Source organism: Phytophthora sojae (assembly GCF_000149755.1).
Source record: "Phytophthora sojae unplaced genomic scaffold PHYSOscaffold_3, whole genome shotgun sequence".
NCBI classification, from domain to species: Eukaryota; Oomycota; class Peronosporomycetes; order Peronosporales; family Peronosporaceae; genus Phytophthora; species Phytophthora sojae.
In genome coordinates this window covers 7065709-7091993 of record NW_009258117.1, presented here as the reverse complement: position 1 = coordinate 7091993, position 26285 = coordinate 7065709, and the positions used below count along the sequence as shown (strand labels likewise).

The 26285-nt window shown below is 53.4% G+C and overlaps 7 protein-coding genes across 7 annotated transcripts; 4 read left to right on the top strand and 3 right to left on the bottom strand.

The window, feature by feature from the left end:
- Positions 1-495: 495 nt before the first annotated feature.
- Positions 496-961, top strand: PHYSODRAFT_405000 (hypothetical protein; the record flags this gene model as incomplete). Its single annotated transcript, XM_009525958.1, has 2 exons — positions 496-726; positions 803-961. Coding segments are annotated over 2 exons (390 nt in total), but the record flags the coding sequence as incomplete, so codon positions are not given.
- Positions 962-6074: 5113 nt separating this feature from the next.
- On the bottom strand, positions 6075-7149 carry PHYSODRAFT_299225 (hypothetical protein; the record flags this gene model as incomplete). The annotated part of the gene is made up of 2 exons (XM_009525957.1): positions 6075-6577; positions 6741-7149. The coding sequence occupies 2 exons, from the start codon at positions 7147-7149 to the stop codon at positions 6075-6077; spliced, it is 912 nt and encodes a 303-aa protein (XP_009524252.1).
- Positions 7150-10392: 3243 nt separating this feature from the next.
- On the top strand, positions 10393-11084 carry PHYSODRAFT_329465 (hypothetical protein; the record flags this gene model as incomplete). Its single annotated transcript, XM_009525956.1, has 3 exons — positions 10393-10518; positions 10619-10806; positions 10844-11084. The coding sequence occupies 3 exons, from the start codon at positions 10393-10395 to the stop codon at positions 11082-11084; spliced, it is 555 nt and encodes a 184-aa protein (XP_009524251.1).
- Positions 11085-17611: 6527 nt separating this feature from the next.
- PHYSODRAFT_494679 (hypothetical protein) lies at positions 17612-18045 on the top strand (the record flags this gene model as incomplete). Its single annotated transcript, XM_009525955.1, has 2 exons — positions 17612-17704; positions 17782-18045. The coding sequence occupies 2 exons, from the start codon at positions 17612-17614 to the stop codon at positions 18043-18045; spliced, it is 357 nt and encodes a 118-aa protein (XP_009524250.1).
- Positions 18046-20431: 2386 nt separating this feature from the next.
- On the top strand, positions 20432-21085 carry PHYSODRAFT_494790 (hypothetical protein; the record flags this gene model as incomplete). The annotated part of the gene is made up of 1 exon (XM_009525954.1): positions 20432-21085. A coding segment is annotated over one exon (654 nt), but the record flags the coding sequence as incomplete, so codon positions are not given.
- A 1462-nt stretch (positions 21086-22547) lies between these two features.
- PHYSODRAFT_391475 (hypothetical protein) lies at positions 22548-22706 on the bottom strand (the record flags this gene model as incomplete). The annotated part of the gene is made up of 1 exon (XM_009525953.1): positions 22548-22706. A coding segment is annotated over one exon (159 nt), but the record flags the coding sequence as incomplete, so codon positions are not given.
- A 152-nt stretch (positions 22707-22858) lies between these two features.
- PHYSODRAFT_329463 (hypothetical protein) lies at positions 22859-24993 on the bottom strand (the record flags this gene model as incomplete). The annotated part of the gene is made up of 5 exons (XM_009525952.1): positions 22859-23574; positions 23645-24653; positions 24729-24802; positions 24841-24921; positions 24981-24993. The coding sequence occupies 5 exons, from the start codon at positions 24991-24993 to the stop codon at positions 22859-22861; spliced, it is 1893 nt and encodes a 630-aa protein (XP_009524247.1).
- Between the last annotated feature and the right edge of the window lie 1292 nt (positions 24994-26285).

Below are 26285 nucleotides of genomic sequence, written 5' to 3'. Positions count from 1 at the left end.
GTCGCCGCACGGCACTTCGGCTTTTGAGCATCCGTGCCCTCCTGCTCGGCTTCTGCCCAGCAATCTGCGCCTTACCTGTATGGTTACTACAAGGAACAGTACATACACAAGCTCACAGGTTACGACCCCAATGCGGGCACGGGCCTCAAGAGACGAAGACTTACCAGACGAGGTGGCCTCACAGGAAGGCGAACGCCGCGCAGCTCCAGCAGACGAGACGCTTATCCAGACGATTGCAGCTGCGGTAGTGAGGGCCTTGGCTGTCCAGCCTGCCGCTGGCCAAGCTGGCCCTCTTCTCGAACAGTCGGTGGGGCAGTCTCCGCTCGCTCCCCCTCCCAGGCCACAAAGAAACATGGACTCCGAGCTCGTCGCCTCTGTGCCCAAGGACGCGATCACGCCGTACGGCACGCACACGAACACTCTGGTCAACCCGAGAACGACTCCTCCCAGCGCGTACGAGAGCGTCCCCTTCGAGTCGGAGCAACCGGTCGCAATAGGGCAGGTCAGATTCAGCTGGCGTCGACCAAGTTCGACGGCAGGGTCGAGAACTGGAACCGGTGGCAGACAATCTTCCACAGACAGGGGCTGCTGCAACTAGTGCAAGGGCGTGAGTGCTTCGACGAGGAGCGCGCTCGCCGCGATGAGGACTGGAAGAAGTGCTACGAGACGCGCGAGCGCAAGGCTCACACCGAGATCGCTCTCGCTGCACGGGGACCTCTTGGACCGGTTCAAGTCCGACATCGAGACAGCAAACCCCGCGCAGGTATGGGCCGCACTGCTGCGCACGTACGCCGGCACGCAGAGAACCAATGCAGTGTACCTAAAACAGGGTCTGTATGCGCACCGCCTTCGCCAAGGCGAGGGAGTGACGGAGTACGTAGGCGACTTGCAGCGGATGCGCCGCGAGCTCGAGTGCATGGAGATCGCGCTAGTAGAGGGAGAGATGACCAGCATTGTGCTGTCCAACGCCTTGGCGGTCTATCCGTTCATCGCCAACGACCACACGCAGCGTGTGTCCCGCCTGCGTGGCGGGTATGACAAGGTCCAGCGCATGCAGGACGCTGTCAATCTTTTGCTTGTAGCTGAGCGCACAGCCCGCGACCAGCTCAGCCGTGGGAACCGCGACGCAGGTCAAGGAGTGCAACGGCAGATGAGCCTGGTCACGCGCAACAGCTCGTCAGGCCGTGAACAACAGCGGCAGAGCGACACAAGCGTCGCTACAACGGCGGAGGTGGACGTGGCAGTGGCAGTGGCAAGAAGAAGCGGCAAGATGATGAGGCTGCGCGTAAGCGCCGAGATGAAATTGCTGAGAAGAAACGTAACAGCGAATGTAATGCATGCCATCAGCGTGGTCATTGGTGAAAGGAGTGTCCTGAGCGGAAGCCTACTGATCCAAGAGAGATTCGCACCATGGCTGGGGCTGTACTGTTGTATATTCTCCGACGTCCCCACCAGATGATGATGACGATAGTTTGCATGGAGCTACTGGTCTGCTTCCCACGCGGCGTGTGTTGGTATCGAGAAGTGGACGGCACGACGCGATGCCTGAAAATGAAATTGAGTGGATTTTGGACTCGGGGGCTCAGGTCAATGTCACTAGCGAAATGGCGCTGCTCAACAACGTGAATGACCTGAAGCTGGCGGCGTTGTTGGAAGACGCCACTGGTGGTTTTGAGCGTGTTGAGATTGAAGGTGCTGTGGCCATGTCAGTTGTGAACGAGCACTGAAACCCGCTTGCTCGAGAATGTGCGCTACTCGCCGGGCACCAAGGTCAACCTAATCTCGCAGACCTACATGCACTTCGAGTGTGGCTACAAGCTGAGTGTGTCGGATGATCAGCTGGTGACGTGGCTGGTGAAGCCGACAATGAAGCTGAAGTTTGTGATGCGGGACGGACTCTATCGCATGCGCATGGAGCGCCGCAACAAGCTCGTGCTGAGCGCACAGAAGCAGAGCGCTGACTCGAATGTGATGGAGCTGCTCCATAACCGTCTGAACCATGTTGCCATGGACACCATCAAGGAGATGGTAGCTAGCACGGTGGACATGGGCATTAAGATGAACACGCGTGATCTGAGCCTTTATGGGTGTGTACCATGTATTGAGTCCAAAATGAAGCGGATGACCTACAGCAATGAATCCTCGACGTGCGACCAGGCCGCTGGAGAAACTGTCGGCTGACATCTGCACGATAAATGAAGTGTCCGCAGACAAGTCTACCATGTTCCTGCTGCTCATGGATAAATTCTCGAGGTAAAAGTGGGCGTACTTTCTCAAGTCCAAGGCGGACGCGAGTGACCATCTCAAACATCTCATCCTGAAGCTGGAGAAGAAGTTCAAGCCACTCAGTGTGATGTTGTTCCACGCCATGGAGGAGGAGAGTTTATCAGCAATGACTTTACTGCATTTTGCGCTGACCAAGGTGTGGAACTGAACTACACTCATGCTGATAGCCCTGAAGCGAATGGGATCGTCGAGAAGAACAATGGAATTATCGTTTCGCGGGTAAGGTCGATGCTGGATGCTACTCGCCTTCCGAACTCGCTGTGGGGTGAAGTACCCCTGCATGCTGTTGATACGCTCAACGTTTGCCCTACGAGTGCGCTGCAAGGCCGCAGCCGCCATGAAGTTTTGTACGGAATCCTACCAAGTCTACGATCGGTGCGGACGCGGGGATGCCTGGCGCACGTACATATCAATGACTCCTCGCGTCAGCGAAAAGAAAAGTTGGCGACTCGTGTTCGGACGTGCATCTTACTGGGGTATACCAGTATCAAGAAGGGCTACAAATTCTTGGATGTTGTGAGCGGAGCGGTAGTCACAGAGCGTGGAGAGAATATCCGCTTCCATGAGGGATTTACGATTGAGTCTAACTATGTGGGCCAGTTGGTGCTCAACACATTCTTTCACGGAAATTTTCAGCTGTCGAGAGATATTCCAGTGGTGCATATCAAGTCGAGCATGGACAGTACATCAAGGACGACAGATTGAGATCGTTGAGGAGCCTACTGCTTCTGCTACTGGAAGTGCTCCTGCTGCAGAGTCGGCACCAGCGTCCCCGGTGTCGAGTGATAAGCGTGGTGGCATCAAACGGAAACGGTCAGATGAGCAACAAAAATTACTTCGTGCAGCGTGTGATGACGAGGACTGGGTGCCGACCCGGTCAGCGACTGCTGAGTGTGAACCACGGCCACCGTTGCCAAAGCGGCAGCGAAAGCCGTCGGTGCGACTACGTGACTACGTGGTGAATAGTGTGCATGTGCATGAAGAAGTTGTGGTGCCTACCACGTACAAGCAAGCACGGGCATCGCGCCAGTGGAAGAAGTGGAGAGAAGCTATGCTTGAGGAACTTGCATCACTCAAGGCTCATGGCACCTGGCGGTTGGTGCGTCGCGGCGAGATGCGTGGACGCAAAACAATCACTTGTCGCTGGGTTTATGCAGTAAAACGAGACGAGAGTGGCCGGATCAAGCGCTATAAGGCACGCCTCGTGATCCACGGCTTCAAGCAGCTAGCTGGCTTGGAGTACACGGAGACGTACGCGCCTGTGATTAGGTTCGAGACGATCCGTGCCGCCATCTACTTTGCACTTCAACACGGCTGGGTCATCTTACAATACGACGTGAAGACGGCCTTCCTCTATGGGCACCTGGACGAAGTGATATTCATGGAGCAACCCCCCAGGTTTCCAGAGTGAACCAGACGCATATGTGTGTCGCCTCCTACGTAGTTCGTATGGCTTGCGTCAGGCGCCTAATGTATAGAACCGGACGCTGCACAAGCGTTGGAGCGTCTCGGGTTCTCACGGCTTGACTCGGACTACGGCCTTTACGCACGAAAAGTGGGAGAAAGTGGTGAAATCTCTATGCTGTTGACGGTGTACGTTGATGATGTCCTACTGCTTGGACCACCTGATCTGTGCCGCAGCGTTGCACAGCAGCTTGCCAAGGAGTTTGAGCTGACAGAGTTGGGCCCCGTCAAGAATCTACTCGGTGTAGAGATCCTAATTGACCCCCTACGTAAGGAAGTAGTGTACTGCCAACGCCAGCACGTCAAGGACAACCTGAAGCGGTTCAACATGGCGTCGTGCAACGGCTGCGCGACACCAGAAGCAACAACACCGCTGCAGCTACGAGCTCCTGTGGATAAATCGTGCCTCCCGTACCGTGAGCTAGTGGAAGCGCTCCCGTACCTGGTTTCGGCGTCAAGACCGGACATTGCCCACGCGGTGCGGAACCTGGGCAAGTATCTGAGCAACTACACGTACGAGCACTACTTCATGGCGAAGCGAGTACTGCGGTACTTAGCCAACACCGTCGACTACGGGCTAGTCAACACAATCGGAGCCAGATCAAGGGTTACTGTGACCTGCTTTACGGATGCTGACTACGCAAACGATGTTGATGACTGCAAGAGTATCAGCGGATATGTGACTATGCTATATGGCAACGTGGTTTCGTACGCGTCTCGAAAACAAGAAATCAATGCCCAAAGTACTACCGAAGCGGAGTACGTGGCGATGAACGAGGGCACAAAGGACTTGCTGTGGATGTTGGGCCTGTGCCTGGAGTTGAACTGGGAGGTTGAAGGCCTGTACTCTGCGGTGACAATCGAGGCAGCATTTACCTGGCTGCTAAGCCCGGAAAGCACTCAAAGACAAAGTATATCGAGAACAAGTACCACTTGGTGCGACACCTTGTGGAGGCAAAGCGCCTTACAACCCAGCATGTTGGTACGAATGACATGGCTGCTGACGTGATGACCAAGGCACTTGGGCGGGCCAAGTTCGAGCACTGCCGAGAACTGCTAAAAGTGGTTCCAATCCCAGACAGCAAGAGATCTTCAACAGAGGAAAGTGGAGATTAAGTGGGAGCCACAGTGATGAGGACTGTTCGCCAATGCGTGCTGCCTATGCCTATCAAGAAGAACAACCTGCCTGGGTATGCGCTGCCCTGCTGGACAGAAGCGTACTGGCAAAAGCTGCCAGTACTACTGTGAGTGTGTGACGACCAAGGTTGGCCATCTAAGCTGATAAAGCAGCCTTGGTCGAGTGGGAGTGTGAAGTATTGATGCTAACTCGCCAGAGTCGCGGCCCGAAGCGCGGCTGCCTGCACATCGTAGGATAGAACAGAGTAGATCTAAGCCAACCATTCTCACTGCAATACACTTGAGGAGGGCACTGCCGTCGCCGCACGGCACTTCGGCTTTTGAGCATCCGTGCCCTCCTGCTCGGCTTCTGCCCAGCAATCTGCGCCTTACCTGTAGGGTTGCTACAAGGAACAGTACATACACAAGCTCACAGTGTACAGATAATCGACACCACCAAGTTATTTTGTGCGTGATCCTGTATGCTGAGGGGGTCCGTGGCGGCTGCACAACTGCCGTCGGCTCCCAAGGCGGCGGTCGGGCTCGGCCTCGAGCACCGACAGCAATAAACTACATATCTTCATGAAGTCTCTTTGATAGGTCCGGAAATGCACATAATTATCCATCGGACAAATCCTAGGGATGGATAGAATCTGTCCCGCATATCCATTTAATTTGTCCCTGTCATGCATAATCGATGTCCCTCGACGGTAATGATAGCTAAAGCATGGATCACATGATATACTTGCAAGAAATGCGCTGTGATCGAAGGGTGTACAACACCATTTCAAGGCCAAATTGAGAGAAGTCAAAATCAAAACAAAACTGACCAAAATTAAAACAAGAGAGATCGAGAAAAAGGGCAATGTCCCGGCCAAATTTTTCCGGCGGGAATTTTCTGATCGACATAGAGTGGGCAAGTCAGTTGATTTGTACAATATATTCGGTCTTAAAGGTGATTAGATGAAAATACATTAGAGCTCCGACGCAAATTCTGATCATCACGTAAAATTCGAGTCAAATCACCATATGAATTCCCACACCACCGAATGAGCGTGCAAACTAAGAGCATCTCCAACGGTACACCATTTCAAGATCAAATTGAGAGAAGTCAAAATCAAAACAATAGCGGCCAAAATCAAAACAATAAAACCTCTACTCTCTTATACTCAAACAAACTAATAACCTTTAAAATTACTAGTTTCATCTTAAGAGCCTACAAGCATGTCGTGCTCGTCCAATGCAGCAGCGTGAAAAGATAAGATGTGAGCAGCTTCACTATCACACAAGTCCGGTGTCACCTTGACACTCATACTGTACTTGGCTGCGCGGAGGAGGTAGTGAGCACGGTGTGCTGCTTTCGTCTGATTCGGCGGGACTTGTAGGATCTTGTCGCGCTGCGCTGCGAGGAACGCCTTGACCCCAGACTTGAAGACGGAGAAGACGTTTTCAATGGGGTTTAACATGGGGGAGTACGGGGAGAGGTTGCTGAACTCCACCCCCGCGTACTCCGCCCGTCTTGTTATCTCCTTGACGTTCGTGTGGATGGACGCATTGTCACACACAACGACGAGGTCGAACATGGAGACGCCCTTGTCCATCAGTCCGTCGAGCAGTGCCATCACGAAGCTGTCGATCGTGTCCGCGTTGTTCGTTCCCCACCGAAACTCAGCCCGTTCCAATTCCTTGTGCCGAGATGCACGCAATGCCGCTGAGATTGTCGCCCTTGGGCCCCGGGCGGACGACGGCCGCACGGCTTCCGCGGCGGCTCCAGCCGCACGTTCTCGAGCAAACCAAATTGAAATTTGTTTCATCGAAGTAGAGAATCCTTTTGCGCTTGGGCTGAGCCTTCATGATCTTGTGGACCTACTCACGGCGTAGAGCCTTGACCCGATCGGAGTTCATTGCGCTTGATTCGGCGTGGGTTTTCCGGACGGAGAAGCAGACCGCGTCGAGTGCATTGCGCACAGTCTGAACGGAGACGTCAACGCCGTAGAAAACTTTTAGCTCATCGATCACGTCATTTAAGGTTAGCAGACAGTTATTTTCTTGCAGGGCAACTAGAAAGTTGACGCGCTCCGGCGTCATCTTGACGTGCCGAGCACCGCCACGCTTCGACGGCACAGCAGTCCACACGTTTGTGTTGCGCGCCGTAGCTACCCAGCGTGCGGTCGTAGGATACACGATGCCGTTGAGCCTTGCAACAAGAGCCCAGTCTACGTGGTTCTTCGCGGCGGTGAGGACACGCTGGCGTTCGTCGAGTGTGTAGCTTTGGTAGACCATCGCAAAAAGCGGAATGAGCGCTGTGGCTGTAGCGAGCGAGGTGTGTGAGCGCGATCGGTGGTTGATGGCCGAGAGCAACCGAGAGCGAACGATTTACGCGCGCGCGCGTAAATGACCCGTCTAAGATGGCGATAGAGGCCTTATCAAATTGGAAAGGGATTATCATTTTGATTTTGGCGGCTCTCAATTTGAATCACGACTTCTCTCAATTTGACCTTGAAATGGTGTATTGCGTACTTTAGTATTGCAAAAGTGATAAGGCAAAGTGAATAGTCGGCTAGAATCATAAACAAGCCAATTGCGTCAATAATTGGCTTCCCCCAACGGTAGTGCATCCTGGACGGGTTGGGGTGACGCCCTCCCGGGGAGCGGCGCAGCGGCGTCGTTCTCGGGGGCGCTAGTGCGGCTCCGCCGCGGCGCCCTCAGTCTTTCACGGAAAAGGATGTGACGCAAGTGTCTCTGGGCTGAGATCTCGACGCGGGCACGACTTGCGGCGGCGGGAGCGTACGAACCAAGCGCGCTCAGTGCTCAGCCACCGACTTCCCGTGGGCTGGTGACTACGGCACCGCCTAGGAAGCTGATTCGGCGGCGAGGCGCGAGCGTCCGCGAGGGGGGAACGCTGCGGAAGTCAATCGTCAAGGGAAGGTGCTCAAGCGGATCAGCATAAGGCAACACAAGACTGAAGAACAAGGGCGTGCTGGCTGAGACTGTGTGGTTGGTCGGCCACGATTCCAGTCGCTGGGGAAAGGAGTAGTCACCCGAGTACAGCTGAACCAAGACTACAAGACCGATGCGGGGGACGGAAGCAGCGGACACGCCGCCACCAAGACTTAGCGCGTACCCCGAAGGGGGAGCCATTCAGTGCTGACGTATGCTGATCGTGACGTAGAAGAGAGTAGGAGCTCAATTAGTGGCCGCCCACTACTAGGGGTAGTGTGTGTGGACCACGTTTGGAGAGTGTAGATCACTTATTTCCTGAGCTTAAGGCGCACTAACGTTCACAATACAACGGTAGTGCGAATTACGTAGGGAAAAGGACATAAAATGGTGCGGGCGCCCTATGTAAATTTGCTTTGCAATAAGTATGGGGCCGTAGTGAATACACGCTGTATAATCACTACGAGGTTTTGGTATTGCACAATCCTTTCCGCATCATTACTGTAGGGTTACTTTTGGGTCCCTATCACTACACCGTTGGAGACAACATTTTTGCAATAGGTGAAATTCACTAACGTTGGAGATGCTCTAACAAATACGCTGAGAATGTTCGATAGCCCACAATTCAACGGAAGATTCTAGAATCGCTGTTCATCCGGTCCCGCACGGATGATCGAGTATTTGGCGAGAAATCGATCGATCCACTAGGCCGCCCCCTCATTATTTATTTTGCCGCCTACTTTACCTATCGCTATAGTACTCTCCCAAAGAAGCACCCAGTGAGCACAGAACCGACTACACAGCTGATGGAGTTGCTATAGGAGTCTCTGCGCTAGCTCGGCTGCAAGCTGCCCGTCGTGCCAGTCCCAGATACTGACCATTGCTGTTCTCGATATAAGCTACGAGAAGCATGCCTCGCTTGCGAACCTTGCACCGAAACGTTTTAGCGTTTGTGGAGCTCTTTTCGAAGGTACGTAGCTGGCGACTATTAATAGAACATTGTGGGGGCTGAAAGTGCCCATTTGGCGCCCTGCTGAGCGTGCGAACCAGCATACGAGTGACGATGAAAGCGAGGGCTTCTTGACCACGAGGGTGTTGATTAATGGTAACTTGCCTGGATACTTGTTGTGCTCCTGCTTGCTTTCGGGCTAATTGAATTGGCTAAAATTTGTGGTGTAGTACCCCGCCGAAGAAGTGGGCGCACCGAGCGGAGGAGGAAGACGGTGCCAGGACACGAGTGATGGACCTCGACGCGGCTGATGGAACGCGACGCGGATGGATGGGCGCGACGCAGGGCCGAGCTCGACGGGAAAGTCGGCGTGGGTGATGGGCCGTGAGACACGGTGCCAGAATCCAGTGCGACGCGTAATCATGTAATCATCCGACGGGTCGACCAGCGCGCCCGGTTCTGCAAAACGCGCCGACCCTAAACCCCGCCGAGCAAAACGCGCCGAGCAAAACGCGCCGAGCAAAATGCGCCCTAACCCCCGCCGACCAAAACGCGCCGAGGTAAGATCTTGATTGCGCCACGTAAATCAGGTTGAAGCACGGTAGTGCAAGCACGACAGAAGTAAGGATAGGCACAGAACGGTAGGCTTAGCAAGCGGTAGTACAGAGTAGCCAGTAGCAAGGACATAGGATAGGGTAAGGACTCAGTCCCGAAATTTCTCTGAACCACAAAGACCTCCCGTCTTCTCCGAGGTTCCAGGGGAACCACCAAGCGCCGGCAAGTAGAGCCGCCTCGATATCGCGGCCCCCCGTCGTTTGCTGGTTCGGGTGCTCACCCCCCACAGACCCGTGCTGGAACAAAGGCACGTTAAACGTATACCGTTTAGGTGGGCGCCCGATAACGCGCTACCTAGGCGAAGGACCGCACTGGCCTGATAACCGCCGTGCACAAGACCCCCGTGTAGGCCCGATAACGCCACACAAGCTTCAGGAAACGCCGGCCCGATAACGCCGCACGCCCAAGGCTCGACGCCCTACGACAAGGAACAAGCGTAAACACAAGAACCCCCCAACTCTGAAGCCTGCGAAGACTTAGGCCTGTATTTCGAAGATACGCTACTCCAACAACCGGGAATAATTTGCTCGGCGCGACCGCTATCCGGACGCGCCGAGTTTGTGCGAGATCGACTCCGCGAGATTTCGGCGAGGGCGCTACTCCACAAATTGTTGCCGCGGGAAGCAGGAAAACTGCCAGGAATAGGTCACTTTCGGTCACTTTTGGTGACGTTTGGTCCCGGGATATTCCGGACAATACCGGTCAAGCCCCCCCCCTCCCCCCGCGCAAGGAACCATCTTTCTGGTGTTGAACGCCAAGGTCGAGGGTGCGGTCATTTTCAGTGACAGCACCAACTCATTGCCCGGTACCAGACTGTCAAGTACGGCGCATCAGCCGTTAGCTTCCCGTTGCGCCACGGGGGGCCCAAGCAGTTTGTGCGTTATAGCAGAGCTATGCTGGCGGATATGTTTTGGCCTAACATAATATGTCCTGAATTTTTGTGTGCTATGCAGCTCTAGAGAAGATGCGTTGCAAGCGCTGCAACGCGATACCGAGCCTACCCGCAGGCGTCATAGCCTACTATGGTACCTGCAGACATTGCGCCTGTCGGAGTCGCTGTGCTGGGCTCGTCAACGGCGTCTCCGCTGTGCAATTCGACAGAGATTTCCTGGTTGCCTCTGCAGTATTTGCTGCTGAATATCGAAGCCGTCCGTGTTCTCGACCGTCCTCGTTCCCGTGCTCGCGTTGCCCGCAGAACGTGGTGATGCCTGCGGTGGAGATTGTGGCGCTGCTCTTCATCTTACTTAGCGGCGCCAGCACAACCCTTCCGAGTCGGACGGTCGGGCGGACCTCGACGCGTCCCCCAACGACTCCAGTACCAGCACGGGCGCGTGGACGTACGCCGAGGACGGGACGAGGATCTTCCAGGGCCCCGCGACGTCGCTCTTCAAGCTCATGGAGGCCATGGACACCGGTCTCCACCGACTCGGTCATGGGTCTGGTCACTGAGGGTCTCAACAAGTCGTTTCCCAGCACCTTCGCGCTGGACGAAACGACTCTGTCGATGGAGAAGCTGAGCCTCACGGACCAACTGAGCATCCAGGTGCTCACGATCGACATCGTGCTCAACGCCTCCGTCGTCTACGGCCAGACGTTCGAGGACGCTGCGTGTTACTGCTACAAGGCCTGCGGTTCCTCCTCGTCGAACGGAAGCGCCACGAGCTCCAGTTCCACGAACGCGAGCTTCGTCGCCATCCGTCATGCTCATCGATAGTGTTGTAGCTCTCTTTCATACTCATCACGCGTTCCGCAGGCGCTGTATGCGCTTCTCCCACAACGTAAACACCTGGAACAATACCTACACCAGCCTCCTCGATCTCGGTCAGCGGTGTCGTGCAGCTCCTGGTATTGTGACCGATCTGGTTACAGCGGCTACACGTATAATCCCCGCGCTTGATCGTTCTAGCGCTCTTCACCTGCTCATTGAAGTATGCTGCGATTGCTTTACTCTCATCATCGCTGTCATCACAACCATTTGGACCTGTTTCAGCTGAAGGTGGACGAATGCTCCGAGTTGATGTCCCAGCACATTCTCCACGGTTGGGTTTCCGCTTCGTTCCTCTGGCGAAGTCTGAGGCATTCTTGGTCGCATGCATGAACGACCAGATTGTCGATACAATGAGGGTTGTCCGTTATCGCTAGGGTGTCCTAAAGAGGGAGGCTGATCGCGATTGGGTTGGAAGCTTCCCACATTGTCGGCACAGTGTACGACTTGTGAAAATGGCTCTTTGAATCATACTCAGGGAGATTACTGCTTTCCTGCTTCACCCTCCAGAACACCACCGCCTAATATGTCGGCAAGGTACCTTCATTTGCTCAGCAACGGTACATCGCTTGCAAGTTCCGCTGACCATGTCGACCTCATATAGATGCGCGTCTCCATCTACACTGCGGCTGTCAAATGCGTCAAATACAAAGAACTGCTGGGCTGATCCCTCCACAACATTCTGCTGAGCCACTAACACTTTCTCTTCTTCAAACAACTTCAGCGCGTGAGGGTAACGTCATAGTCCGCCTTCTTTCAGCTCTTTATCAACGTCTTACGTTTCTGCAGTACGGTGAGTCCTCGCAAACAGTACGTCATAATTGACCCGAGCACAAGTTGATTCCGGACCCGACTCCACAGCAGACCATTGTTTTCTCTTTCAATTGCGCTCGTCGTCCGTACACCAAATAAAGGCAACGGATCTCCATGCTTCGGCACACCAGCCCAATTCTCCAATAACCACTTTGCTTCTTGCGGTGTAGACTCCATATTACCTACAACGCTCCAATCGGTAGGATGAATACTGCTAAGATAGCTTCACACATGTTCCTCGACGACTTTCTGCCCGATCACTTTGGAAATGCCCGTCGGATACTTAGCGGTTATTGCCGATTTTACATGCTCGTACCCCTCTGTTGTCGACACTCCTTGTAATGCCGAGATATCGTCCTTCACTGACTGCAGGTTCAGCTTTAGCGACTTAAACGTATCCATGGTATTGAACCGAATATGTACGGTGCAGAACTTCAGGTTCACCTTCAATCCGAGCCGGAGCAACAACACCTGAGCGGCTAACTGTTTGCCTCGGCCGCAAAACGCAGGTTGGAAACTCATCTTCATACCAGCAGCGATACAGTTGCAAAAGAACCAGGCAAAGTTGTCTACAGTCTCCTTGTGGATGTAGGCTACAGCAACCGGAATATTTTTCTTGTTTCCATCTTTACCGATGATAGACAAACAAATTCCATTGTAGAAAGGGTCCTTCATGTGAGTGCCATCACACTCCCAAACCGGCAAAAACGCGTCTTGAGCCTGAACAACACTGCAGATAGATAAAAAGGCTCTAAAAAACCTGCCTTTCGAATCCAATTGGCAACAAACTCGAGGTCCAGGATTTCGACGGGCAAACTCAAGCAAGAAGCTGGGAAGACGACCGTACTCAACTGCAGGATCAACCTTTTTCTCAGCTTTGACGCGCTGGATTGCACGGTAAGCCATTGCAGGTTGGCGAGAGATTTCTACCCCGTAAATTCCGCGCATGTTTTTTTACAACCCGCGCCATTGAAGTGCTGTGTCTCTCCAGAATAGTCCCACGGAAACCAGGATGCTCCATCAAAAACTCGGTTGTCATTGGGGCAACACTAGCACAAAGTTGTGCGTGTTTTAGCTTCATGTTGGAGATGTACCAGGCTTTTTCAGGAATATGTGATAGCTTCGTTTTAGGTGGGTTTCGCTGAGTCTTGCTTGTGCCTTCAGCAATAGTCGATTTTCGTTTGCGCGACAGAGAAACAAACCGTGGGCATCCAGCTTCGTGATCTGAACACAACCACTTTACGTGGGTTCCTCCTCCTCCTTTCTTTCGTTGGAGATTTTTGTTGTGGTTGAACGCGTACTTCCCGATGAAAGAACTCGCAGTGTCCAAATCATCGAAGTATATTAGTTTTTCATGCTCTGGGTGCTCTGACCGAGACTCCAGATCGAACTTGTGCGCTCTACTCTGCGAGGAACTCATCGGGAGCAGCTTATTCTCTTTATGCTGATGGTTAGGCACGCGCTTTGCGCTTTACCTACTATTCTTATCAAGTTTCCTCTGCCACCGCGGTAGAATATTTTTGACCTCTTTTGATAAATAATATCATCCTCCTGATAAATATCCTCGAGTACCATGGCAGCCGTCCAGAAAACCGAAACCATGATTTCAACATGTTTTACTAGTTTGGAGATCTTACTTGATCTCATTATACATCGATCCCTAACCCTACTTGGAAACATGGGCTGTATTTTGAAAATGCGTGGCGCCATTTTGGAGCTAAAATAAAATTGTGAAAACCGCTTCATTTGCCCATTTTGCTCATAAATCGATCGATTAGAACCCTGATTTAGCTCGATCGATTTAAAAATCGATCATGTCCCTGTGATGCCTATCTGAGTAGATGTGCAGGCTAGGCGGTCGATTTATGATAGGGCAGTCGATATACATGTAGACGCGTTTGGAACAGAATGGAGCTCTACCAAAACCCACACAATCTCGATATTTGTTACGGTCATAATTGTGGCGTATTTCTCGTAGCAAATCCGTCGTAATTTGTGGAAACGTCAAATTCGTCTCCACAAATTACTTCGAGCGCAAATGAAACGTACCATTATTTTGGTAAAATTCGCAATCACCACTCATGCTGTGCGTTCACGCCCGCGCTCGCAAGCTCTGCGTCAGCGCGCCCAAGCCGTGGACAGCAGAGCCAGCGGAAGAGGCTGAGTGTTTACTACCACAAGTTGATTGTACGTGGACATTACGCATTGTTTGCTACTGCTGTCTAATGAGCTGACTGGCCGCATCGCGGCACGGTCACTAGCCAGCATGTACAAAAAGTGAGCGTAGCCATGTATTTAGCACTCAGGTGTGATGGTTTTGGTTGGTATCATCGGTTGTAGCAAACACGACGCAAACGGGGGCAAATTTGGCACATAAATTGTGATTTGTGAGAGCGTTTGTGTTTTGGAAGAGTTCCAATGCCTACCATTCACTAGGCAATCGTGCAGCGAAGGCGAGCCCGCCCATTGGCTGAAAAAGCCTGATTATCGCACCTGGCAATGCATATGGATCAATCGATTTAAACCCTGATGTGTACTCTGACTAATTAGGCTAGTAAGATCTAAGAAGGGGTTGCTACAGATGGCGGTTTTCACAATAACGTTTTCATTTGGACATATTCGCGGCGTGATTTGGATGGCGTTCCTGCAACGTTATCAGTCATCATTTTACAACGTCACAGCGCTTTTACAGCAACTTAGGGCCTTATTGCGACGTTATTAGCAACATGGGTACATGGTAGGACAAGGTCGGACTTGTAATTTATCGGATAAATTCGTCGTGTGTTGCACATAGGTAATTTATTTCTGAGGTATTATCTGTGCTGAATGAGTACATAGTAGGCTCACGAGGTGCGCAAATCCATCGAGCCGCTCACTGAGGTGAGGGTGGGAGAGTTCTGAAGTGGCACACACCACGAGTACACTTTTGTGAGCGCAAAGTATGCTAACAGAGGCTCAAAATGTGAATACTCTGGTGTTCGGATTCATTTATCTCTGCATGGGTACGTCTTATCGCGGATGCCAATGGTTTTCTGGGCTGTACCTCTTCGACAACGAGACATAGGTCTTCTTGTAAGAGTATATAACTAATCAAGCGCTTGTAAAAGCGTTTCAAAAGTGACCATTATTTTTTTCCGTAACCATTAACGTTGCTCTTTTGATAACGTTGCTCTCGCAGTAACGTTGCCCGCTAACGTTGCCCTTCGATCACATCGCCCATTAACTTTCTTCGAGGTAAGTTGTTGGTGACAGTATTGCACGGCAACAAACCCTACTGATAAATCAAGTAACATACCAGGTCCACGTCGCTGGTTATAAAATTATGATATTGTGAGTGTACGTACACTTTCATTATGCATTTAATGCTGTACCATCGTGCATTGACTAGTTTAAAAATTATTCTCAGACAAACTAGTTGACCTCTTCTCAGAAAATCTGGAATAATAGTAGACGCTGAAGTTCCGCGTCTACTACGGAAGTTCCACGTCTACTGTATAAAGTCGTGTCAGAATATGTACAATAAAACTATTAGGTGCACGTCTATTACCTTCGGTTACTATTTAGTTATACTCTCGTTGTCTCCGTCTTAGTACATCCGCCAGATTATCAATGACTACATTACCAGGTTGCGTGTACTTCACCTACAATAAATAGGCTTCAATATTTTAACAGTATGAAGTGTAAAAGGCTTAGTACGAGTGGTGCTACCGTCAATCGCGCATCATAATTGTTAGGTAAAACCAGTTGGCGTTGCGCAAGAACTATTAAAGCTCGTAGCTGAAGGGTTAACGTCGCTGTAAAGTTTGGAACCTAAGCAGCGTAAGACTTGAATTGCTGCCTGTTGCTTAGCCGATAAACCATAGCTGTTCATGCTTATATTTTACGTAGTACTGTGTACAATAACTACCACACATCGACACATGCAACGAATGGACGTAGAATCTATTATCAAACTCATCTAGGGTAACATTATCGAAGTGATGCATAAATGTATCGCACAGTTAATCTACCAGAAGGGTCGCAGGTTCTAGCCGACATGTCCATGCTAAGCGTTAAACAGATTCCTCATCAGTTGTGTGCTGCAATTTAATAGCAGTGATATCAAAGTAGATTGCGATCTTGTTCTAAATCATACGGTATACATCGCTGTTTTCTTAAAAATGGACTCAATATATCTATAGGCATAGTATGCAGATGCGTGATCCTGCCTCCATTTAATATGCTTCCTATACTACGCGCTGGCTAAGTCACCGTAGTGCTATCCTCTCTCATTATAGTAAAGTACTTTGCTAAATTTTATAGCGATCATGTAATGGCGGATGCGTCTGACCCAGGTAATACAATTGAATAGTTTGGCGGTTGATAACTATAAGTACGCCTTGGGGAAGGCATTGTACCCTTTGAACACTAGCTTTATATAAGAACAGGGGGAGTAGGACAAATCACATTAACGAGCAATGTTAACGTGCAACGCTAAAAATAAAGCAACGTTATCTTGGATTAACGTTAATGCGCAACGCTAATCATAATGCAACGTTATTGAGAAGCAACGTTAGTACTCGGTAGTGTCGACCTCATTCGATTAAGCCTAAGCGCTTGGGCGCAAATGCTTCGCAAACGTTTAGGACGAGAATTGCATAGGTGTACGGAAATTACAGAACATAATTACAAGCAACGCGAAGCAGCAGCCATTATGTCAGGAACCTGGACGATGATAGTGGTTTGGTAACATCGGTACTCTGCTAGATGTGGACATCCCTCTCGGCCCGCACGTTCTTGTCGTCCCGCGGCGCGCAGCTTGAAGCTGAATACCAACGTCAAAACAACATAGAGACATAAATATTAATGAAGCAGTGTTATTATTCATCATAGAGCAACATTAGCAGACAATAGAGCGCAGAGCAACGTTACCTTCAGTATTCGCGGGGGGGGGGGGGGGCAGACTCTCGCAGCTTGACCATCTCGATGCCAATGCGTTCAGCTTGCCCGTACGAGGCATCCTGCCGCTTTTGCCGCCTCCTTAACAGTCTTAATACATACCAAATAAACAATAACAAATTTCCAAAGCAACATTAATGCACACCTGTATTCTTACAGGTGTGCATTAATGTTGCTTTGGAAATTTGCATTCGTGAAGTCGCTTGGCTTGCCCCACCCTTTAACAGCGGGCGCGTAGGGCTATCGTAATGTTTCCAGGAGGTTCTGGTTTTCTGAAAGAAAGTGCCTGCGTTCCCCGACTGGCTCATCTCCCTTTTTCAGCGTTCGTTCGTTCGTCACAGCTGTTTCCGCGTCCTATGTGTATACACAGCTTGCCAGCCGTATACACTCCTTTGGCCATTCATTTTCCAACTTAGTACAGTATTGCGATCGCTAAGCAGCAAGCAGACGAGGCAGGGAACACGGCGGCAACGCGGCGTTTAACACCGGAATCGGAGGCGAGCTGCACGTTGCAGCGGTCGTCCAGGATGGCGCAGCAGCTGAGGCCGCGATCGGCTACTGGGAAGCGGAAAGCGAGTGCCCTGTACAAAATAGCAAGCGATGGCGACACGTTGACTGGTGAACTCTCCGAGACCTCGCAAAACAACCTTGGTGATCCCATGGCTGCTGATAGCCGGGAGTACACACAAGCTACCTGTGCCCAAGAAGAGACTGGCCCCAGCAGAATGAATGCAGGACCGCCGTTCGAGTCGACCACATTCTCTTCTTGGAAGGCATTTGACGTTTATTTCAGCTCTTACGAGGCTAAGACATACCAGGTATCTTTTGCGCTGAGCTCTACATTACAGTCGTAGCTTGCCATCTCCGCTCATTGTATTTAATTTTCTTCTGGTAGATGTTTCGCATTCGCTCAAACAAGACTGTAAAAGCTCGAAACAAGATCATCACGCAAGAGAACTCGACAGCTTCCTTGATTCTGGCCAAGCAGGTGGGGACGCCCATCCTGGCCGTGTCGACGGAGGGCGCCACTGAAGCGTGGGAATATTACGCCAAAACGTTTGAGTGTACCCATGCAGGGACGTACGAAGGCCGCGATCAGGGAAAGCGGCCTTGCCAGCAGGCACGATCCCTCAACTGCAAAGCACAGGTGTGTTATTGATATGTGTAGATACTATTGCGTGGTCAATGTTGTCAGTCTAACTCGACACTAATCTCAAGTGGAGGTGGAGTTCTCAGATGAACCTGGGAATATTGGTCGAATTTTTATTGACGTGCAGAATGGAAAGGTGCGCAATAGTTTGGCTGTTGGCTTGCTTGTAAAGTTTAGACTAACACAATGTTTCGCAGAAAATGCCAATGTAGCTGATGTGCATTTGAGGTGAACAGCCCGTGATGACCATTGCGTTTCGCCCGAACGAAGCAAGCCAGTCCAGTCGTCCTTGCGGAGCTGCGGAAAGAAGCGAAAACGCATTAAGCCTGGCACACCCACGAGTCGCCCAGAAGCAACAGTCGAGTGCCCGTAATCCACACGGCCATGTCCAAGAAGCCGCAGGTTTCGCAGCAGTACTGAAAGCCGTTGAAATAGACGCTGTAGGTGTCTAGTGGCGTCGCGAAAACGTCGTAGTTCAGCGTAGCCAAACATGAAAGTCATGAAAGTCCCATGCGTGAAGTCGCCGTTGATGGCGACAAAAAGATCCCTCGTTGAGCGATAACCGAGAAACTCGATCTGGCGGCAGAAAGCCACAAAACTGGGAAGTCCTGACGCCAAAGGTTCCGCCGGCATCCCTAGCGACGGTATGACCCACAGAGCCGGAATCGTGCTCGTCCAGACCGGAGTGTGGAGAAGCTGGCGCGTGTGAGCCGGGTCCAAAACCGGCGGTGAGCAGAGTCGAGAGGAGAGTTTGCTCCACGTAGTCCACATGAAGCTCCACCACTTCGACACGTTGGAGGAGGAGTGAACACATCTGGAAGAATAAAAGACGTCGTCCAGCCGGCCCGAGTAAGCGATCTCGCCGGCATGCGCTGCCAAAAGCGGGAGAACCGCCCAGAGCGGCACATTGGCGACTGTGGATGACTGTGCAATCTGCGCAAGCTCTTGGAAGAGTCGAAGCTTGTGTCGTGTGACGAACGTTGATATGTCTGGGAGCCCCAAACCGCCTTCGGACGGCGGTGTCAATGCCTGTGTGGTCGAGATGCGGTGCAAGCGATCTCTGTCAGGCGGCACCTTTTTCGCGACTACGAAGTCGATGATAAAGCGTTGCCAGCGTTTGATAGTTTTTGGCTGAATGATCGTGTGTAGCGCCTGGTACCATAGCAACGAGAGTACCATTGTCGCAACGACCAACTTGCGTCCAGCAAAGGTCCGTGCGCGGTACTGCCACGTTCCCAGCCCGAAGGATGATGAACGCGCCAGCAATCTTCGAGCTGTAGGTCGCCCATCCATTCACGACATTCACCTTGGCTGGCGTCTGTGGTCGGCTTCAAAGCATCGAGAGCTGGGTCGAGTGTTAAGTTGAAGTCGCCGCAGACAAGATGCGACGCATCCTCGGTGAACTCCCGTGGCAGACTGGAAAAGAACGTGGCTCGCGCTCTGGCGTCTGTCGGAGCGTAGACGTTGTGAAGGTAGACAACGGCCTCATTTACAACTACCCGGACGATGGAGTACCTGCGATGTTCGAGGAGCTCGCCCGCTGACGTTAATCCGGGGAAGTTTGGATCAACTATAGTCAGGACGCCGCCTCTGCGACAGACTGGTGATTAAGCTGCTTGGGCGCTGGATGTTCTCCTGCTTCGAGGACTATCCTGTGCTGACCTCGGAAGGAACAGCAGGTCTGTCAAGCCTGATGTGCCAGTAAGCGTCGCGAAGGAATTCTCAAGGTGGGGCGCCTCCACGCCACTCCCAGGCACGAGCAGCAATACACTACGGTGATTCCCCCACGAGAAGAGCTTTGGAAACAGCGAGCATGCATGGCCCCGCCGATGAGAAGCGCTAGGCTTGACGGGGTGAGCCACCCCCGGGTGGCGTACTGTAACACGAACAGGATGCCAACATCAAAGTGCAAATCGAGACTATCGGGTTCTACGACGATAAGGAGGCCCCTCTCCTGCCTCGCGCCGACTTCAGCAGCAAGCTTCTTCCACTGGTGCGACAGTCTTTCAAAACCGTGCGAATTTGGTGCGAATCGTATTTAACCGAGAACAGGTGAGCTCGTTTGCCCCGCCAATTCCGCTACGCTTCCCTTCGCTCATGGCGGGCAAGGCGTCGGTAAAAAGATAGTAACTACTTCGCAGTGCAACTACTCCGGCCTACGCGCCGACCATTGCAGACCTCCGCTACGCTCCGGTTGCAAACGGTCTCTCTAAGGCCTCATATGACATATGCTAGGTTGGAGTTTCGCACCAGTCGAAAAAAGTCTTACTTCGTGCTGCTGACTTCGTGTTTTGCGCGCTTTTAGCCACCAACGGATCACCAACGACCATCACTCTCATGTCTGCCACCGTAGCCCTATCACTGGGGCCGTCGATGGCGGAGCACCTGCGGCACCTCCATGGCAACTCTCGACTTTCAGGAGCCGCTGCATTCTCCGGAGACGCTGCAGCACCTATTCGATCGTCACCAAGCTGGTGACTCCCTCGAAGAGTTCACTCGTGCGGTGTGTGCTGCCCGCCCAGTGGGAACGGCGGACGCCACATTTCCGCTGCTGCTCGATTCGGGCAGCTTTTTCCAGGGGGTTTCAAAGCCGCGCATCATGGACTCGCTCATCCACGACAATCGTAACACCGTGCTCAAGACACTCTTCGAAGAACATGTCTTCGGCGCCCTGAGTAAGCGCCGCGAAGGCGGACTGCGATTCCTGGTGCGAACTGAAGACGCGCAGAAGGCGCTGCTAGGCGTGGAGATATCTGTGCTCGGCCGGAAGTTCCGTTTTGCTGCAGAATCCCCTCTGGCTCAATGTTTCTTCGTCGACATCACTGGTGTGGACACAGCGGCCACGGCCACGGCAATCTTCAAGGCGTTGGCGTCGCGAGGAGCTAGGGCGGTCTACTTCCGACGCGACCTACGAGAGACGGTCGGGTCTCTGCTCGTCGACGTGGAGGTTTTACTTCCCCGGGGACGAGCCACCGACCGCTCTGGTTCGCGACGGGAGTGTGCTCGCTCATATCAGGGTGGGCAAGACTTCTTACCGTTGCTTTGGTAAAAACGACTCGTCGGCTAAACGTCAATGGCGACCTGCAACGGGACAACCCCCAACACCCATTGGCAGGGCGTACAGCCACCCTCCACCTCTCTCCGTTCTGCAACGACCCTCTGCCCCACGGCCGGAGGTGCCGTCGGGTACTGGTACAGTCACTGCGCCGAATACGACCAATGCGACGAACACGGGTCTGAGCACGACGTCTGAGCCGTCCGCGGATTCTACTTCCCGCGATACGGCACCCCAACAGGTCACGGCCGTGGATGCGCCGTCGACGGAGCCGCAGAGGGCGACGCCGGCTGAGTTACCGACCGGGACACCCCAAGACGATACTGTCATGTTTGAGCAAGTCTCGGGTAATAAACGGGCACACACGCCTCCGCTCTCACCTCCTGTCTCACCCGTTGTCGGCGTCGATAATCGCTTCAGCGTTCTTGAAACTTTCGAGGGGGACGCGGATCTGCACCTGGCGACCACAACAGGAGGCGAGTTGGAAGTCTGCCAACTCGTCCTCCGCGTCTCGGAGGCGACGAAGGAACGGGTGGCCAGGCGCTGTAAGGCCAAACGGGCCAAGACGACTTCCTCTGAACGAGAGGCGGTGGACGCGGGCGAAGCCATCGACCAGATCCTTAATGACCTGAAAGCGACTTCTCTCACTGCGCAGGCAGCTGTGGATCCTAATGCAGCGAGGTTGCTAAGCGTCACGTCGAATCCGTGAAAAAGGACCTTTCTCGGGCGAAAAGCGCGGAAACGCTGTTAACATCACTGACCCAAGCCTGGCAGCTAGCTCTTCGGGAAGCTGAGGTGGTACAACAGTTCGAGGACTTTATCTCCCTACACGCACTCAACCGACAACTCCTGCGCTTGCCTGACAATGGCGGTAACTCCTTCACTGCCAGGCTGAAGGCAGCCAACTGGTATTCGACCGGCTCCCGCGCTCAGCTCATCGATACTATTACAGCCGAAGTTGGAGCTACGGCTGAAGGACAGACCTCTTGGCTTCACGCGAGGTGTACTAGCCTCTTTGAGCTGTTGTTGCTGCTCCTGGCTAATTACACCTTCCGTCAAGATGAGTGATTCTCCGTACTGCTGCTACACGACGCGCCTTGCTTCCTGCAACGGAAGGGACTCCGTCCCTCGCTGAGTCTACCCTACGGGAGCTTATCCAGTCCAGCTACGGTCTCTCAGTTGTGACAGAAAGCCTCCTCCGACTTCCAGGCCTACCGACGCTTGTGGAGCTCTCCAATCTTCAGGCCTCGCCGACAGCCGCATGGATGGATATGCAGCTGACCGGTGTCGCTCCGGAGTCGCAGGACGCCACCATGCCGTCGCCTCGATGCTAAAGTTTTGCCTGGATGGCACAACTTCAGCATCGTCTCCGCCAATATGAACGGAATCGCACCTACAGGGACGGACGTGGCACACCTTGCTCGTCTTCACCCGGTGGTGTGTATTCAAGAGAGCAAACTTCGGGGCTGGTGAAACGGCGGATCCCGCGGAGCAGAAGCGCATGCTGAGCAGTGACACCGGGGTCATACCCGCCTTCAAACCGATGACGCCACCGGACCGCACATAGCTTCGAGCAAATGGTGCCATACGAATTGCCGATGCGCTTACGGTTCATACCAAATTTCCATAAGAAGACGGCGAAAGCTCCAAGCTGAGCCGTGGATGTAACTGATGCATCTTGAGGTAACCACGGCGAGTACTGCATCAAGCTGCACCAGGATTCCCATTGCCGCCACGCATGTGAATAAGCACGGCTAGTGGATGTCGCTAAAGCTCCCGCGCAGAGCAGCGCGCCCAGACCTGCGAGAGTTTGCGCGAGCTCGGAGGGACTGTAACCTGCGACCAACCAACACAAAGCTTAGTAAACGCCGCCGCTTTCGCCCGTGACTCCCAGCTGCGACTGCCAGCGTCTGCCATCACATTCTCCGACCCCGGAATGTGCTCCGCAGACAGGCAAAACCCGTGCCGCACTTCGAGCAGCGCGATAAGCCGGAGCAGCATTTGCGCGTAGGGATTGTCCCGAGCCGCACGCTTATTGCTCCAGGCCACCGCAGATGTATTGTCAATGCGCAAGCGAACGTGGACGTCCGCTCCATCATCGCTGGCGGTCCACAGGTGCCCCCACGTGATCGCTGCGAAGGCGGCACTCATTAATTCGCGAATATTAATGCCGAACGTGAAAGCACCACCGTGCTTTTGCTCGTGGATGGCCGCCCGCTCTTCCGCGTCCAAACGAACTTGAATATATTCGCGACGGGCAAGGAGAAGGGCGCAGAGTCCAACGTCGCTCGCGTCCATAAGCACCTCGACACTGGGTGGCTGCGACCGAGTAAACCGCGCCAGCGGAATGGAGTTGAAATGGGAGGCAGACAGAATGGCCCGAAACCATCGGAGATCATCCAACGCAGACTCAGCCAACGGAAAACAGCCAACATGAGGGGTGCGGCGCTGCGCGTCAGCTAACCGCTGAAAGAATGGCGCTGCTGGGCGCACGCAGGTGGCGACATGACGGAGAGAACCGATAACACGGTTGCGATCGTGACGCCCGGGCACGGTGCTGTAAGTCGCACACGCGCTGCCTCGCCTTCTCAATCTTCGCTTGGGGCATCGAAACTGTGCGCCGCTGGAGATCCCAGTCGAGGCCGAGCGCCGACCCCCGAGTCACCCACGCCGTAAATTTGTCTTCGTTACAGGCGGACGGTCCCAAGACAGCAACCATCGCTGCGCGGAGCTCCGTCGCCGCTTCCTCCAGCCGAGTGCCGACAGCAGGTTCCACGCAGTTGTGGTCGTCACACCACACTTTGCCGTCGAATTCCCTGGTCCCGTGCGCTGGTTGGAGAGGCCACAGGGGCTTCGACGTCGAGTACAAGTGGTTAATGGCACCTCCAGCGATAGCATACGCGGCTGGGGAGTTCCGCCACCCAAACGGGCAGCATAAATCCACGATGAGAACACCAAGCTCCGGGATTGTACCAGAAAAATGGCCGCAGTGGTCGTCATGCAGCGGGATATGCCGGAACGCGCCGCTCACATCCCCAGACATCCGCCGCGCTAGACCCGGGCAGTGCGTCTCAACTTCTTCAATACGGGCTGCGATCGCGCGCGCCCCGTCGTAGTGGACTGCAATCTCGGTCTCAGGAACAGTAAACTCGTTAACGGAGCCATGGACAGGAAAGGATAAATCGTGAATCACACGGGCATCTTCGCTGAGCGGCTTATCGCCCTTCGGGACAGCCCCAAAAGGGCTGCAGAAGATACCGTCGAGATGACCCAGGAGGTCGATGTCCAGCACGAGGTAGCGATCTTCATCTGGGCCTTTTCTGATGTTCTTGATCAAGGCATTGAGAGCCCGGCGGGCGGAGCCATGGTTTGGCGGCGGGGTATCCTGCCAGGGGAAGCCGTCCTTCCATCGGGGAACAACGCCTTGGCGAACCACATCGCGCCACTGGTCCGCAAACCGATAAGATCCCCAACTGCGGGGTGGCAGGCTCGTTGTTGCCGCTGAAGCCTGCAGAGACCCAAGGCGCCGTTCGTGGATGATGTTCTGGACTTGGATAAACGACTCGTGTGCAACATTGAATTCGTCCTGAATGGCACTACACCGTGCAGTAGAGCCCAACACCACGCATGTGCGGACCTTTTCCAGGCGTTCGTCGATCCAGAACACCAGATCTGCGAGCTCCTCCTCTCGGTAGTGCAGCGAAATGTTTTCTGGAGGAGGAAGAATTTCCGTGCCGCCTTGATGACACCTCCGACGAAGGGCTGGTACACTTCTTCGACTAATAGAGCCAGTACGTCCAACGCAGCCAAAATGTCGTCCAGCGACTTCGCTGCTATAGGTCGTGGTAGTCCATTGTATTGAGGGTTGCTGGTCTTGGGTACTGTGTACCAGTTGTACCCATTAACCGGTTAACCCGAACCGGTCCAATCCGAACCCACGTTGATTATGGTGATTACGGTAAGTTGTTTACGCCACCGATGATTAGACGAGTAGGATGATTGGATGAACACCGGTGAGTGATGGTTGATTAGATGCACTAGGTGATAGGACGCAGGGTCGCGTGTCTATAACAGTAGGGTGTAAGCTCCAACAATTCAATCACTTTCGAATCTTCATTCTACCCCTCAAGTGCCTTCGCTCCGGTCCCGCCGTCTGCGACGTCCCTCCCTCCGCTTCGTCCGAGCTTCGTGTCCAAGATCCATACGTTCCATCAGGTTATGAGCCCAAGCACCATGTCCTCTGCCCAAGACGCTTCGACCAAGGTCTCCATTGACAAGTTCAACGGGGACAACTACGCGACGTGGAACCGCTACATGCGTGGCGTGTTCCTGACCAAGTCGACGTGGCATGTCGTGAACCGCGAGACGACGCCGAGCTTCACGGACTCGCGGGCCAAGGACGACTACGTCAAGTCGAGCAACATCGCGTTCGGACTGATGTTGCTCCACATGGACGCGGACTACCACCATGTGGTCGACGACTGCGAGGAAGCGTGGGTTGCGTGGACGCGCCTGAAGACGCTGTACGGTGGTTCGCAGAAGGCTGGACGCATCTACCTGAAGCGCCAACTCTTCAGCATGGAGATGTCGGAAGGCGGCAACGTCTTGCATCATTGCAACGAGGTCCTCAACATCAGCGCCAAGCTCAGCAGCATCGGCGCCAAGATGGAGGATGAGGACGTGGCGATCTGCCTGTTGCGCAGCCTCCCCAAGAGCTACGAGAACGTCGTGCTGAACTTGGAGATGAGCAGCGCTGAACTACGATCGCAAGACGTCGTGAAGGTGCTGACGAATGAGCACATCAAGAGACAAGGCGAGAAAACGGCGACGGTGAAGACGGAGAATGCGGCCAAGGCGTTCAACACCGACCGAGAGTCTCGCCAGTGTACGTACTGCGGGAAATTGGGGCACACGATTGACAAGTGCTGGACCAAGCAGAAGGACGAGAATCGGGGCCCAAGACGCGGCGGCAATGGCAATGGCCGTGGACGCGGGGCCAACAATGCCCAGTGGAGGAACGACGACGCCAGCTACAACTACGACTACGGCTATGATCGAGTGGCGTTCGCGGTCTCACTGGAGTGTGGCATTTCGACGGGCAAGAATGTGTCCGGGTTGTGGGCGGTCGACAGCGGCGCAACGCACCACATCTGCAACGACAAGGCCAAGTTCGCTCATTTGATTGAGCGGGGTG